Source organism: Nomascus leucogenys, chromosome 15 (genome assembly GCF_006542625.1).
Source record: "Nomascus leucogenys isolate Asia chromosome 15, Asia_NLE_v1, whole genome shotgun sequence".
Classification (NCBI taxonomy): Eukaryota; Metazoa; Chordata; class Mammalia; order Primates; family Hylobatidae; genus Nomascus; species Nomascus leucogenys.
In genome coordinates this window covers 64322363-64335727 of record NC_044395.1, presented here as the reverse complement: position 1 = coordinate 64335727, position 13365 = coordinate 64322363, and the positions used below count along the sequence as shown (strand labels likewise).

General features: G+C 48.1%; 1 protein-coding gene across 2 annotated transcripts in view; it reads right to left on the bottom strand.

Moving 5' to 3' along the window:
- Nucleotides 1-11921, bottom strand: part of CLPB (ClpB homolog, mitochondrial AAA ATPase chaperonin) — a 143955-nt gene extending 132034 nt beyond the window's left edge. Inside the window, exons 1-2 of one of the 2 annotated variants that reach the window (XM_030829044.1) lie at nucleotides 11351-11921; nucleotides 7599-7650 (exon numbers count right to left, since the gene is read on the bottom strand). In XM_030829044.1, coding sequence (XP_030684904.1) covers nucleotides 7599-7650; nucleotides 11351-11750 — 452 coding nt within the window. In that variant the 5' untranslated portion in view covers nucleotides 11751-11921. The remainder of the gene's footprint in view (nucleotides 1-7598; nucleotides 7651-11350) is intronic. The other variant, XM_030829045.1, reaches the window with a different exon arrangement.
- Between the last annotated feature and the right edge of the window lie 1444 nt (nucleotides 11922-13365).

Sequence of the window (13365 nt, the reverse complement as noted above, 5' to 3'; positions counted from 1 at the left end):
CTATGTTGTAGCATGTATCAGTACCTCCTTTGAATTGATGAATAATATTCTGATGTACTGTTCTATCATATTTTTATGCAAAATGTATCAGGCCCAGAGAGACCTGAGCATAGGACCTCAGCCACAATCCCACACCCTTGCCCCATGCCTGGGGGCAATTGTTTAAAGCCATTTTTTTCTTTCTTTTCTACCCTGTAGTTTCCTAACTAGCTGCCTCACCCATTATTTTCCTGTAGTTCCTGGAATATGTTACAAAGAACAATGTATAGCCAAACAATAGCTTATGTTATTTTAATGTAAATTCTTGGTAAACAACTTAGAAAGTGCCTCTTCTGCGTGGTGGCTCAGGCCTGTAATCCCAGCACACTTTGGGAGGCCGAGGTGGGCAGATCACTGGAGGTCAGGAGTTCGAGATCAGTCTGGCCAACATGGTGAAACCCCATCTCTACTTAAAAAAAAAAAAAAAAAAAAAAATATGCCAGGCGCGGTGGCTCATGCCTGTAATCCCAGCACTTTGGGAGGCCGAGGCGGGCAGATCATGAGGTCAGACCATCCTAGCTAACATGGTGAAACCCCGTCTCTACTAAAAATACAAAAAATTAGCCGGGTGCGTTGGCCGGCGCCTATGGTCCCAGCTACTCAGGAGGCTGAGGCAGGAGAATGGCGTGAACCCAGGAGGCGGAGTTTGCAGTGAGCTGAGATCGCGCCACTGCACTCCAACCTGTGGGACAGAGCGAGACTCCGCCTCAAAAAAAAAAAAAAAAAAAAAAAAAACAAAACTTAGCCAGGTGTGGTGGCGTGTGCCTCTAATTCCAGCTACTTGGGAGGCTGAGGTATGAAAATCACTTGAACTCAGGAGGCGCAGGTTGCAGTGAGCCGAGATCATGCCACTGCACTCCAGCTTGGGTGACTGACTGAGATTCTCTCTCAAAAACAAAAAAAAAGTGTCTCTTGTTTTTCCCTTTAAAAGCACACTTGCAACTGTTGCTAATCTGGAGCATATATTTACGGCAACTTGAATCTAGACTCCTGGGTTGCAGTCCCCAAACTTGGCCCCAATAAACTCTTTCTACTAATTTTGCTTTAGTTTTTTCCTTTAGGTCCACATTTCCACTTTTTGGCTAGTATGAATAATGCTGCTGTGAACACTCATTACACTAGTGTTCATGTTTTCCTTCTCTGGGGCATATACCTATAGTGGACTTGCTGGGTCTTAAGGTAACTCCTGTTTAACATTTTGAGGAACTATCAAACTGTTTTCCAAAGCGGCTACACCATTTCACATGCCCACTAAGAATGTATGAGGGTTCCAATGTCTCCACATCCTCACCAACACTTAACTTACTGTTATTAGTCTTTTTTATTGTAGCCATCCTAATGGGTGTAAAGTATCAGGTTTTGATGTGAATTTCCTAACAAGGGTTGAGCATTTGTATATTTCCTAACAAGGGTTGGTCATTTGTATATTTTCTTTGAAGAAATGTCTATTCAAATCCTTTGTCCTTTTTTTTTTTTTTTTTAAAGAGACAGGGTCTCACTCTGTTGCACAGGCTGGAGGGCAGTGGCGCAATCACAGTTCACTATAACCTCCAACTCCCAGGCTCAAATGATGCTCCCGCCTCAGCCTCCCAAGTAGCTAGGACTACAAGCACATGCCACCACATCCGGCTAATTTTTTTTTTCTTTTCTTTTGTTTTTTTTTTTTTTTTGAGGCAGAGTCTTGCTACATTGTCCAGGCTGGTCTCAAATTCCCGGCCTCAAGTCATCCTCCTGCCTCTCAGGCTCCCAACCACGGCCAGCCCATTTTTAAATTACCTTTTTATTGTTAAGTTGTAAGAGTTCTTTATGTATTCTGGATGTAAGTCCCTTATCAGATATATGATTTGCAAAATATTCTCCCATTCTGTGAGAGTCTTTTCACTTTCTTGATGGTGTCCTTTGAAGCATGAAAGTTTTTAATTTTGATGAACTCCAATTTTTTTTCTTTCATTGCTTGTGTTTTGGAACCATATCTAAGAAAGCTTTGCCTAACCCAAGGTACAAAGATTTACTCCTATGTTTTCTTCTAAGAATTTTATAGTTTTACTCTTACATTTAAGTCCATGAACCACTTTGAGTTCATTTTCATGTATGGCGTTAGATAAGCGTCCAAGTGTGTTCTTTTGCATGTTGATATCCGGTCGTCCCAGCACCATTTGTTGAGAAGACAAATTGTACTTCACTTTCGAAGTACATAATTACAGTTGCATAATTAGTCATCTGACTCCTAGTTAGACTGTGCCAAGAGGGCAGGGACTGTGCCAGTCTTGTTCATTACTGTTATCTGCCACATTCAGCCCAATGCCTAGTTCTGAACATGCACTCATAAGTATTGGCTGAATGAATTAATCATTTTGTTATTAGTAATAATGACTCTGCCACTCTGTGGGGTTAGGTATTATCATCTTCATGTTAGTTGGAAGGTAGGTAATTTGTCCCTTGTTTCACTGGCTCTCAATGTTTGACTCATGTCCTTCTTCCTCACCAGAGGGCACACGAGCTCCTCCAGGGCAGGGACTGTTTCTCCTTCCTCATTTTGTTGCCCCAAATTCAGCTCAGGGCTAGGCACAAAGCACAGGCTGGACAGATGGGCGACTGAGGGACAAACGGAGAGTCAATCAATGTTCTCCATGACCACGTCCCTACCTGTCTCCAGTCCCTCCTGGCCTCAGACTGATTCGGCAACACCGAACAGCAAGTGACTTCCCCTCCGCATACCCCCCAGGCTGCTCCTTGCCTCGTGCTACCATATATGCTGCCCTTTTTGCCTGGAACGGCTTCCCCTTCTATTTACAAAGTCCAACTGATATTTTAAGTCTATGATCAGGTGCCATTTCCTCTGGAAGTCTTTCTCAGATCCCCCAGGCTGTTTGTCCTCTGGTCTCCTGCAGCCCCTGTAGTTTCCTGTCTCACAGCATTGACCACCCTATTGCCACAGTTTACCCCTGCTTCTGTCATCATGGGCAGGAACCATGCCTGCTCTAGTGTTCCCTGTGCCAAGCAGAGGACTCAGGATATGGCAGATGCTGTTTGTCATATGAACAAATAAATCCCGGAGAAAAAGGGCAGGCAGTCTGAGGCCCAAGACTGATCTTGCCAGGCTTCCTTTATTAAGAGACTGCTTGGTCTGATGAACAACTCAGGTAAGCACTCAGCAGAGGCCTAGCCCCTTGCTGGGAGAAGGGAGATGGGTATGGGTGTTGTCTTTCACCTAGTTTGTGCTGAAGGAAATGTGATCTCCGCTGGGAGAACAGGAGGCCTCACTTTTCCCAGTCCCAGTCCTGACAACTCCTCACATGGCTCCGCCTGAGCCTGGACAGATGTGCCTCTAGTCTGCCTTTTGCCCTAGGTTTCGGGTGAGCAGTTCCTCAGGCTCAAGTTTGGGGTGTGCCCAGGAGCACGACCACCTGCTCACACTGCTGACAGGTAGGAGGCCAGGCTTCCACTTCTGAGGAACCAGAGATGGATGAACTTAAGTGCCTCAGGGGAGAAGGGAGGAAATGGATGTCACACAGGAAGGGAGGGAGGGAGGGAGTGAGGGAGGAAACAGAAGAGACCTGGCCTCCCTTTGATACAGCCAAGGGGAGTGTGAAAGTAAGACTCTGGACTGCTTACTTCAGGTACACTGAAAAGTCAATAAAAAGCAAAGAAAGAGTCACAAAAAACAAATAAGTGCCACTGTGCTGTGGAACAGGGTAAAAGACTGTAGAGAACGCAACCTTGTCTCTGCCCTTCAGGAGGACACAATCCAGCAGTTTCAGATGACATATAGCCCACAGACTTCTTCATATAAAGAACAGTGTGGCAAGTGGCATTCAGCTCCACTTCTCCAACCTGACATCCAGCTTCTCTTCCACAAAAGGAGCTCCCTCCTGTGACAAGCTGCCATGGTCCTTTCTAGATGACCCTCATACCCTCCCAGACCAGAAGGCAGGTGTAGGATGAGAGTGGGGGGAATAAGCAAAGGAAGATGAGATCACACCCAGCTGGGAGGAATCCAAGAAGGCTCTGTAAGGAAAGCAGCACTAGAACTATGAAAGGTGTAAGCAGAGGATAATGAATACAGATGGCAGAGGGCCATCTGTGGAGGACCCGCATCCAGGGCCCACGGACTGAAGATTCCAGGTTGTCTTTAAAGAGGAGGATCGAGTACCTCCCCCCTGGGAGTAGAAGAGCCTTAGGCTGCTGCCCTTCACTATCCAGAACTTTCCCAAGACTCTGGGGCTAAGGACAGGAGCTGGGGGAGGTCAAGTAGAGACAGGCACAGTACAGAGCCCCAGAGAGGTCAAGTGGGTTAGAGGGTAAAGGACAACATTATTTATGGGGTCTGAGTTTTGCTCTAAATACTGATATTATTGACCATATCAATCATATACACAGTGACCCAACCATGTATAACCTGCAGTCATGCGCTACACAATGATGTGTTTGTTAACGATAGACTGCATGTATGAGGTGGTCCTGTAAGATTATAATGAAGCTGAAAAATTCCTATCCTCTTGTGACGTTGTAACTGTCTCAACATCACAGTGCAATAAATGACCTTTTCTGTATTTAGATATGTCTAGATACATAAATACTTACCATTATGTTACAATTGCCTACAGTATTCGGGACAATAACGTGCTATACAGATTCCTAGCCTAGGAGCAACAGGCTATACCATATAGATTAGGTGTGTGGTAGGCTATTACCATTTAGGTTTGGGTAAGTATACTCTATGATGTTCACACAGTGATGAAATTGCACTACTCAGAATGTGTCCCTATTGTTAAGCAAGGCATGACTGTATGTGTAAATTCAAAAAAAAAAATGAGTATGGGATTCTGTCCTGCTATAGGCAGGTCTGTTGGGCAGAGCTAAGAGCCCAGGACATTGAAGAAGAAATAAAGAGCAGCACGAACCACCTGTACAGAGTCTAGGGTACAGAAAGGCTGAATAAGGACCTACTGTAGGAATTCCAGAAAGTTTCCTTCTAGCAAGGATGGTCAGGCTCCCTTTATCCCCACTGCCCCCAGGCCTGGTTCTGTTCGCAGGAAGAACTATAACTGGTGGGTTACATGTCTGTTTCCTTGAGACCAGGGCCTGGGTCACCATCCCCATCCCCCATCTGCAGTGCCCAGCAGAGGCCCACTCACTCTTTCATAATCAAGAACTGCTTTGGGTGAGGGGGAGGGAAGGATGTCCTCATTCAGGCCCTCATCATCTTGAACCTGTCTTTACTGAAACAGAAGCAGCCCCTTAACAGATCGGCCCTCAGTCTTTTCCCAATGCAGTCCATCCTTCACTCCTCTGCAAGTCAGCCTTAACTAGGTCATTCCCCTGCTCAAAAACTTCCCACATCTCCCCACTGTGTATAGAGTAAGAGTTCAAAACTCCTCACCCTGGGCATGGCAGGCCTTGCACATTCCAGCTTCTCTCAGACAACCTTCCCTCTTTCCTGACACCCTGTACAAATCCCACATCAGCAGCATCAACATATTCCGCAGGCCCAGCAGCCAGCCAGCATCTACTTCCTGCCTTTGCTTAGCTTGCTCCTGGCTCTGCGGTCTTGTATGAGATGGGGGCTGAGGGCAGGTCTGTGCCTTGCTCATCTCTGATGTCCTCACATGGAGTGAAGGGAGATTCTGACAGGGTCATCCTGACCAAGTGAGGTGGGACAAGAGGAAGCAGGAGAAAAGCAGGCTAGAGCCTGAGGACACACATGAAAAGCCCCCACAGACACTATCCACACGAGAATGAATGTTCAGAAAAATTGTCTGAATCACACACACACCGTAAAGTTCAATTACTGTTTGCTATTAGAAAAACATGTATTTGAGGCCGGGCGCAGTGGCTCACGCTTGTAATCCCAGCACTTTGGGAGGCCGAGGGGGGCGGATCACGAGGTCAGGAGATCGAGACCACGGTGAAACCCCGTCTCTACTAAAAATACAAAAAATTAGCCGGGCGTGGTGGCGGGCGCCTGTAGTCCCAGCTACTCGGAGAGGCTGAGGCAGGAGAATGGCGTGAACCTGGGAGGCGGAGCTTGCAGTGAGCCGAGATTGCGCCACTGCACTCCAGCCTGGGTGACAGAGCGAGACTCCGTCTCAAAAAAAAAAAAAAAAGAAAAACACGTATTTGAAAGAACTAAATAATCAATGCCTGGCAGCTCAATGGAATAGGGTAGTGGCATCCCCTGGGGGACAGAAGAATGGATTCCCAACATTGCTGCTCTGCAAATGCCCTGCCAAAAGGGGAAAGCTGCAGCCCAGCAGCCCTTGGCAGTAGCCAACAGGTGATTCCAGGGTCAGCAAGGCTCAGTTTCCATACCCGTACTCCCTGTACTGCAGCAGAATGAAGCAAAGCACATCTGTTTCTGGAGGAATGAAGATGCCACACACAGCCTGCAGTTATGAATGGCTCTTATAACAACAGGATGACATCTGTGCTTGGTTTTTAAGATGCATCATTGCATGTTTATTAAACTATTGCTCCATCATATTTATTTGGCTACAAAACAACTCCCAGCCCATACTTCCAAAAGTGGTTTATTAAAAACCAAGGCTTGAACATTAATACTCAAAAGCACCCTTGAGAATCAATAATAATGCTGCAGATAAAATGAAAGGGAATCAAAGCAGTAAGTCTTGGTGGGGTCGGCTGCTTTTCAACACTTTCTTGTATGTTCAGGAAGCTAAGGTGGGCAAGAACACCAAGGGCCTGTGGCACTGGGTGTGGAAATAGCCACCCCAACACTTGACTTCCTGTCTAACATGCAGACATGATGGCAAGGAAGGGGGGTGTCCTATGGCCACCTAGCTCTATATAAATGGCCAAGAGAGGCCAAGGTTAGGCCCAGTGGGGGCATAGTTTCAACAAGAATAAGACCTCTGCCCTTAACCAACAGCCCTGTAACTGATGCCCCATGCTGGCCCCAGTCTGAGCATCCATCTTGGAAACAGACTCTGCCCTATACCTGGCACTGGGCTGAGCCAAGTTGAATCTTGCCCTTGCCGAATAATGAGCCTCAAATTCAACCTGCCAGTGGTCACTGGAGACTAGCTGAGCCAGTGAAGCTACAGAAATGCAGTCTGTCCCTGGGCAAAGCTAGGTATGGGCCCCTGGCCCTGCAGGCAGGCATTTCTAGCCCCAGACCTTCTGGCAGATGGTCTCTTCCACCTCTGTCCCAAATCCCCAAGCCTTTCCATAGATGCCCACCTGCAACCTGTCCAGGCAGCAAGCAGTAACACATGGCCATTCCCAAAGAAGGAGCACAAATCAGAAGATTCAGAGAAGAACCCAAAGGATATGGGGGCTGAGGGGAGTCCAAACCAACCCAGTGAAGAACAAAATAGCTGAAGGATCCAGGGATGTTTGGGAGCTGACTCCCTACCAAAAATATCCAAGGGGTGATCTGGGTAAAGGGAGCCCAGGTGACTGTGACTACAGAGATGTCACAGGGGACAGTTCCCAGCTAAGGGTAAGGATTTCCTCCAAAGCAAAGTCATCACACGAGAAGAGGCTCGCCCTACTCAGCCTCTCCTGTCAGGGAGAGCAAGGCCTGGGGTTCAACTCACCTGCTGACTTCTTGCATATTGTTGGCACGGGCAGCTTCCAACAGGGCTGCATCTGAAGAGAAAGGGGGCACTGGTCAGATCCACGGCCAGGACATACCCATCTCAGGACTGCATGGAGGGCCCACTAAGATAGTGGCAGTACTTTAGAAACATGGACTTTAACAAGCAAACTGATGTCACAATATATAATGAGAAACGAATCATTCCCTCCCCACATGGTGTCCACTGTTAACAACCTGACTTCCACACCTTTCTACTACAGAGCCCAAACTCTTCACTCCTCTCATCATAGAGGGAATGCAGGTCAATTGCTAGCATCATGTCTTGCCTATGGTAAATAATGTGCTCTTCATAATCTATGAAGCTCTGCATATACTTTATGTTTCTATGAGTTATTACTAACCATTCCCTGACCTTGTCCACTTTCTCCCTCAACTCTAGTTCTTCAACCCAGTTCTGAATCTTGATGTCAAAAGTCATAAACCCAAAAGGAAAGGTAGAATGAGAGGAGCAAGCAGGGTGCAGGCCTCTCTGAGGATGGAGAGGTCTCAGCTAGGAGTCTTTGAGATCTGGCTCCATTCCACTCCTACTACTCACCACGTGACCATGACAGCTCCTCGCTCCCTCTCAACCACAGCTTCCCTGACTGTAAAACATGGACAGAACTCCTTGCCCTGCCAGCTTCACAAGGATGTCAAGGAGATGAAATGACAGTTGAGATATCTGCAAACTCCCCAGTGCTAAGCCCAGGGAAGGGAGACCCAAAGCAGAGGAGACACCAAGCCTAGGAGAAAAACAATGCTAGCTAAGTGAGTCTGGCCAGGTCTGGGCAGCCTGCAGGCTGTTGCCACCACCCTGTGGCCATAAAGAAAATTGGACTGACCCAGAAAAACTCAAAAGTCAACAGGAGAGGCATAATCTTTTCAAATAGCTCAATACCAGGTACATGGAGCCCTCTGTGCCCAGCCTGGTTCTGAGCTACACTGCTGGGCACTGGATGGATTCATAGCCAGCCCTGACTCAGGGAACTCTCAGTCCAGCCAAAAGACTCACCCATGAGCAAACGCACTGGAGTAGAGTGAAAGAGCAGGATCTGGAGACAGTCAGACCTGGGGTCTAGCCCAGCTCTGTCGCTTATTTGCTGTATAACCTAGCCCACTTATCTAACCTCCTGAGCCTTAGTTTCCTTATCTGTACAATACACCTTATCATGCATATGAAAGCCAGTCCTGTGGTTCAGACATGGATGCCTCCTGGCCTAGATTCCAGGGACAGGTCCTTTCTACTTACCTTACCCAACTGTACCCAAAGCACATACCCAAGCATGGCTCAGACAGCCACCAGCTGGGAGGGGATCAAGCCTTCCTTAGAGATGGCTGTATCCACTCTCCCCTCACTCTGCAGAAAAAAATGTGGCTTCTACAAGGTTATAGAGAGAGGAATGAGCTAAGAACCAGGGCCTCCTGGCTTCTAAAAGGGTTCAGTTTCTACCACACTGCACTGAGGGTCAAAACTCTAAGTCAGGGCACAGGGTAGCTGGCAAGTCAGTTCCAGCAGGAACTGGTCACGGCTTTGACCATTATCTATTTTGGTAAATAGACCGTGGTATTCTTGCTGGAGTTCACAGGCCACAAAGTCCAGTTGGGAACCCCCAGGAACTTCTTAGGCAAGACCTCACCAAATACACTGGACTCAGAACATTCCCTGCTCATGAACCTTCCATAAATCTCCACTGCCTACAGAAGAAATTCCAACACCCTCACCCACCCCACCCCTGACTGGCTTCCAGGCCCCACTCCATCTGCTCTCATCTAATTCCAAACACCTTATCCTCCAACCAAGCTGGCCACTCTGCTAGCCCCTGCACACACCATGGTGCCCTGAAACTCTGTTATTTCCATTCCCTGAAGCCTTTGCATGGAGTATAATCCAACTCTCACACATTTACTGAGCACCTACTAAGTTCCAGACACTGTGGTGGGCAAATGATGTCTAGGTATTTGGGAAAGTTGCTAGTATAACCTGAAAACACAAAAGAGAAGATACATTTCCTGCTCTCATGGGGCTCACAAGGTCACTCTCCTTTTCATTTCTACTTCATCCTTCAGAACTCAAGTTCGAATTTCCCATCCTCTGGGGTCTCCAATACTCCAGCAAGGCTTTCCTGACCCTACTGGCCCTCTGATCCCCCAACAACACATAGCAGCACTCACCAGCCCTACATTCCAACTGCCTGCACTGTCCCCTTGACTGATTTTGTGTTAAGTTAGGACTTCCCACACACCTAGCCTAAAACTAGACGCACAGTGGGTATCCCCAAAAATGCTGGAAGTTATAGGATTACAACATGCCTAAGCTCGATGCCCTTAGCGTCTATTTCAATACCCTCATTTTGTAGATGAGGAAACAGAGGACCAGTGAGGACAAGCAAAAGTCCAAATTCACAGTGAGAGTTAGACACAGAACCAAAACAAGATCCCCAGTGTTGTCTCTCCCAGACCAAAGTCCTTCCTTTACAACTGGCCACATCAAACGAACCAAAGTCAAGGCACTCCCTACTCCCCCACTCTTGCTCCAAATTCTCAGAGCTTCGGGTGCATGGAATCTATGGACACCATGCCTCAGTCTTTCGTCTTGAGGAACGACTAAGAACCTGAACGTCTGGACTCACATAGGTCATAAGTCTGGCTCTCTGTCCGTTCTCTCAGCTGCTGCTTAGCTCCATGGATCCAGATGAGATGCTAATCGGGATCAGCCAGTCCCCCAGCAGTTGCCCTTTGGCCTCCAGGAATCCACCTTCCTTCTCCTGCCAACTATCCCACATGGCAAGATCACCTCACAGCATGTGAGACCAGACACAGCAAAATCCTGAGACTGACAGACTCAGGCCGCTGAACTCCAAAAAGAGTCAAAATAACAGTACTGTAAAAATGTTGAGAAATTATCCTTCACTATATAAATAAAGAAATTGGTCAGACGCGGTGGATCACACCTGCAATCCCAGTACTTTGGGAGGCCGAGGCGGGTGGATCATGAGGTCAAGAGATCGAGACCATCCTGACCAACAACTAAAAATACAAAAACTAGCTAGGTGTGGTGGCCTGCACCTGTAGTCCCAGCTACTCGGGAGGCTGAGGCAGGAGAATAGCTTGACCCGGGAGGCAGAGGTTGCAGTGAGCCGAGATTGTGCCACTGCACTCCAGCTTGGCGACAGAGCGAGACTCCATCTCAAAAATAAATAAATAAATAAATAAATAAATAAATAAATAAATTGAGGTCAAGCTGGCATTAGAACCGAGTCAGGTTGTTCCTGACTCTGGCACCTTTGGTGGCGGGGGGTTGGGGGGGGAGCGGTTTGCCAACTTCTCTAAACCATCTAGCGGTTGCCCTTAAAACACCCCATAATTTCCGTTTCCTGGAGATCTCAGGAAAGAGGAATTGGACCAGGCAGAATATGACAAACATAAGGGGACCATACTATAATATTAGATGTTTAGTCCAATATCCCCATTGTACAGATGATAAAATGATGCCCAGAGAGGGGAGGCAGATCTATGATACGAGATTATACAACTCTGAGGTGATGAGGTCTCTAGGGCAACACCCTGTCCCTGTAACCAGATGATGTCTGAGTCCCTCCAAGACTTAGGCTCTAAGGATCTAAACCTATAAGCACCTCCCACCCTCCTAAGATACGAAGTTAGGACAATCTTCCCGCCTCTCCCTTCCTCAAACCCAGATCTCATAATCACCCTTGTTGGACGGACTCTTGCTGTAGCAATGAACCACCAGCGCTGCGGCCAGGGCCCACATGCCCAGTCCGGCCCTGCTGGGGACCCCGTTCCAGCTGTCCTGTCCTGGGAGTGTTTCTTCGGGGCCAGGAAGGCGTCTCCAAGTGGCAGCCGCGAGGCATTTGGTATCGAAGCGTCCTCCCTGGCGCCCCCCGGTGGCTGCCCCGCGTCCGGAGAACAAGGCGGATGTTCCAGGGCGCCCCCCGGCGGCTACCCTCAGCCACTGCGGCTCCCCGAGACTCCCAGTGGTCACATTCCGGCCAGAAGCACCTCCATGGCCCCGGAGCGTTGGGCACCTGAGCAGCCGGAGGAGTAGCCGTGGCGCCGGTGCTTTTCTCCTCAACACCAGAGACCCCAGCATCTTGACAGCTGCTTCGATAACCCCGTGGTGCCGGCCCCTGTGCTGGCCACGTCCAACATGGCTGCCGCGGCGCGTTCGAAGACGCCGCGAACAGGGTGGAGTTGCGCACTACCTCACGGGAGGGGTAGTCCACAGCCCTAAGCCTTTCCCCAGCTGGAGAACAAATAAACTACGTTTCCCAGAAGGCTGTGGGATTGCGTCACAATGACTGCGGGCATATAGGAGCCCGGGGCATGTTGGGAAATAGAGTTCGGGTGAAGAGGCGTGACGATTAAAGATTAGAATCCCAGGACTTCTTTCTTTCCTAGTTTAGTTGAAGCACACGACAGACTTTTTTTTTTTTTTTTTTTTTTTTTTTTTTTGAGACGGAGTCTCTCTCTTTCTCACAGGCCGGAGTGCAGTGGCGCGATCTCGGCTCACTGCAACCTTCGTCTCCTGTGTTCAAGCAGTTCTCCTACTTCAGTCTCCCAAGTAGCTGGGATTACAGGCGCCCGCCACCACGCCCAGCTAATTTTTGTATTTTTAGTGGAAACCGGGTTTCACCACGTTGGCCAGGCTGGTCTCTAACTCCTGACCTCAGGCGATCCGCCCGCCTCGGCCTCCCAAAGTGCTGGGGTTACAAGCATGAGCCACCGCGCCCGGCCCACAATTTTTGACTGGTGTAAATTACACAAGAATCTTCAGCAGAGTCGTATTATGAAACTTATGCTTATTTAGTTTAGCCTATTTCTTTTTTCAGCCTGGGCGGCCTTTCAAAAAGATGTTTAGGGTAACTACTGCACCTGAGATAGTAATACATTTTATTTGAAGAGTTGACTTCCGGTCTTTTTTTTTTTTTTTTTGAGACAGAGTCTCACTCTGTCGCCCAAGCTGTAGTGCAGTGGCGCCATCTCAGCTCACTGCAACCTCTGTCTCCCGGGTTCAAGCGATTCTTCTGCCTCAGCCTCTCGAGTAGCTGGCATTGCAGTCATGCACCACCACGCTTCGCTAATTTTTGTATTTTTAGTAGAGACGGGGTTTCACCATGTTGGCCAGGCTGGTCTCCAACTCCTGACCTCAAGCGACCCACCTGCCTCAGCCTCCCAAAGTGCTGGGATTACTGGCCTGGGCCACTGCGCCTGGCCCCGATTGTGTTATTTTTAAAGGGCTTTCAAGTGGGTCATCTCATCTGATCCTCATGGCAGCTGTGTGTGAGAAGCTGGGCAAGAACTGTTATTCCCATCTACAGCGAAGGGAATTGAGGCTCAAAGGTGAAAAGATTTGCCAGTAAATCACCTGGAGTAATGCTCAGGTCTTCTGACTTTGAGCATATAGTTTCCATTAACACCTGTACTCCCATCCCGCCCCCTCTTTTCCAAACTGAACCCATAGGTAGGCAAAGAAGGAAGTTCTTCTTTGTGCCAGTTCTGTTTCTTGCAAGTCTTGTAGATCTGCTCAGACTTCACATGATCAGAGTCTTCCCTGACCATTCTGGTTAAAATAGTAATGCTACGCACCCCATCCTAATTTTTCTTCACAGCCATTTATCACCATCTGACATACTACATTTTTATTGTCTTTCTCCACTACAGCATGAGCCCCATGAGACAGGAATTTGTTTTTTCACTTTTATATC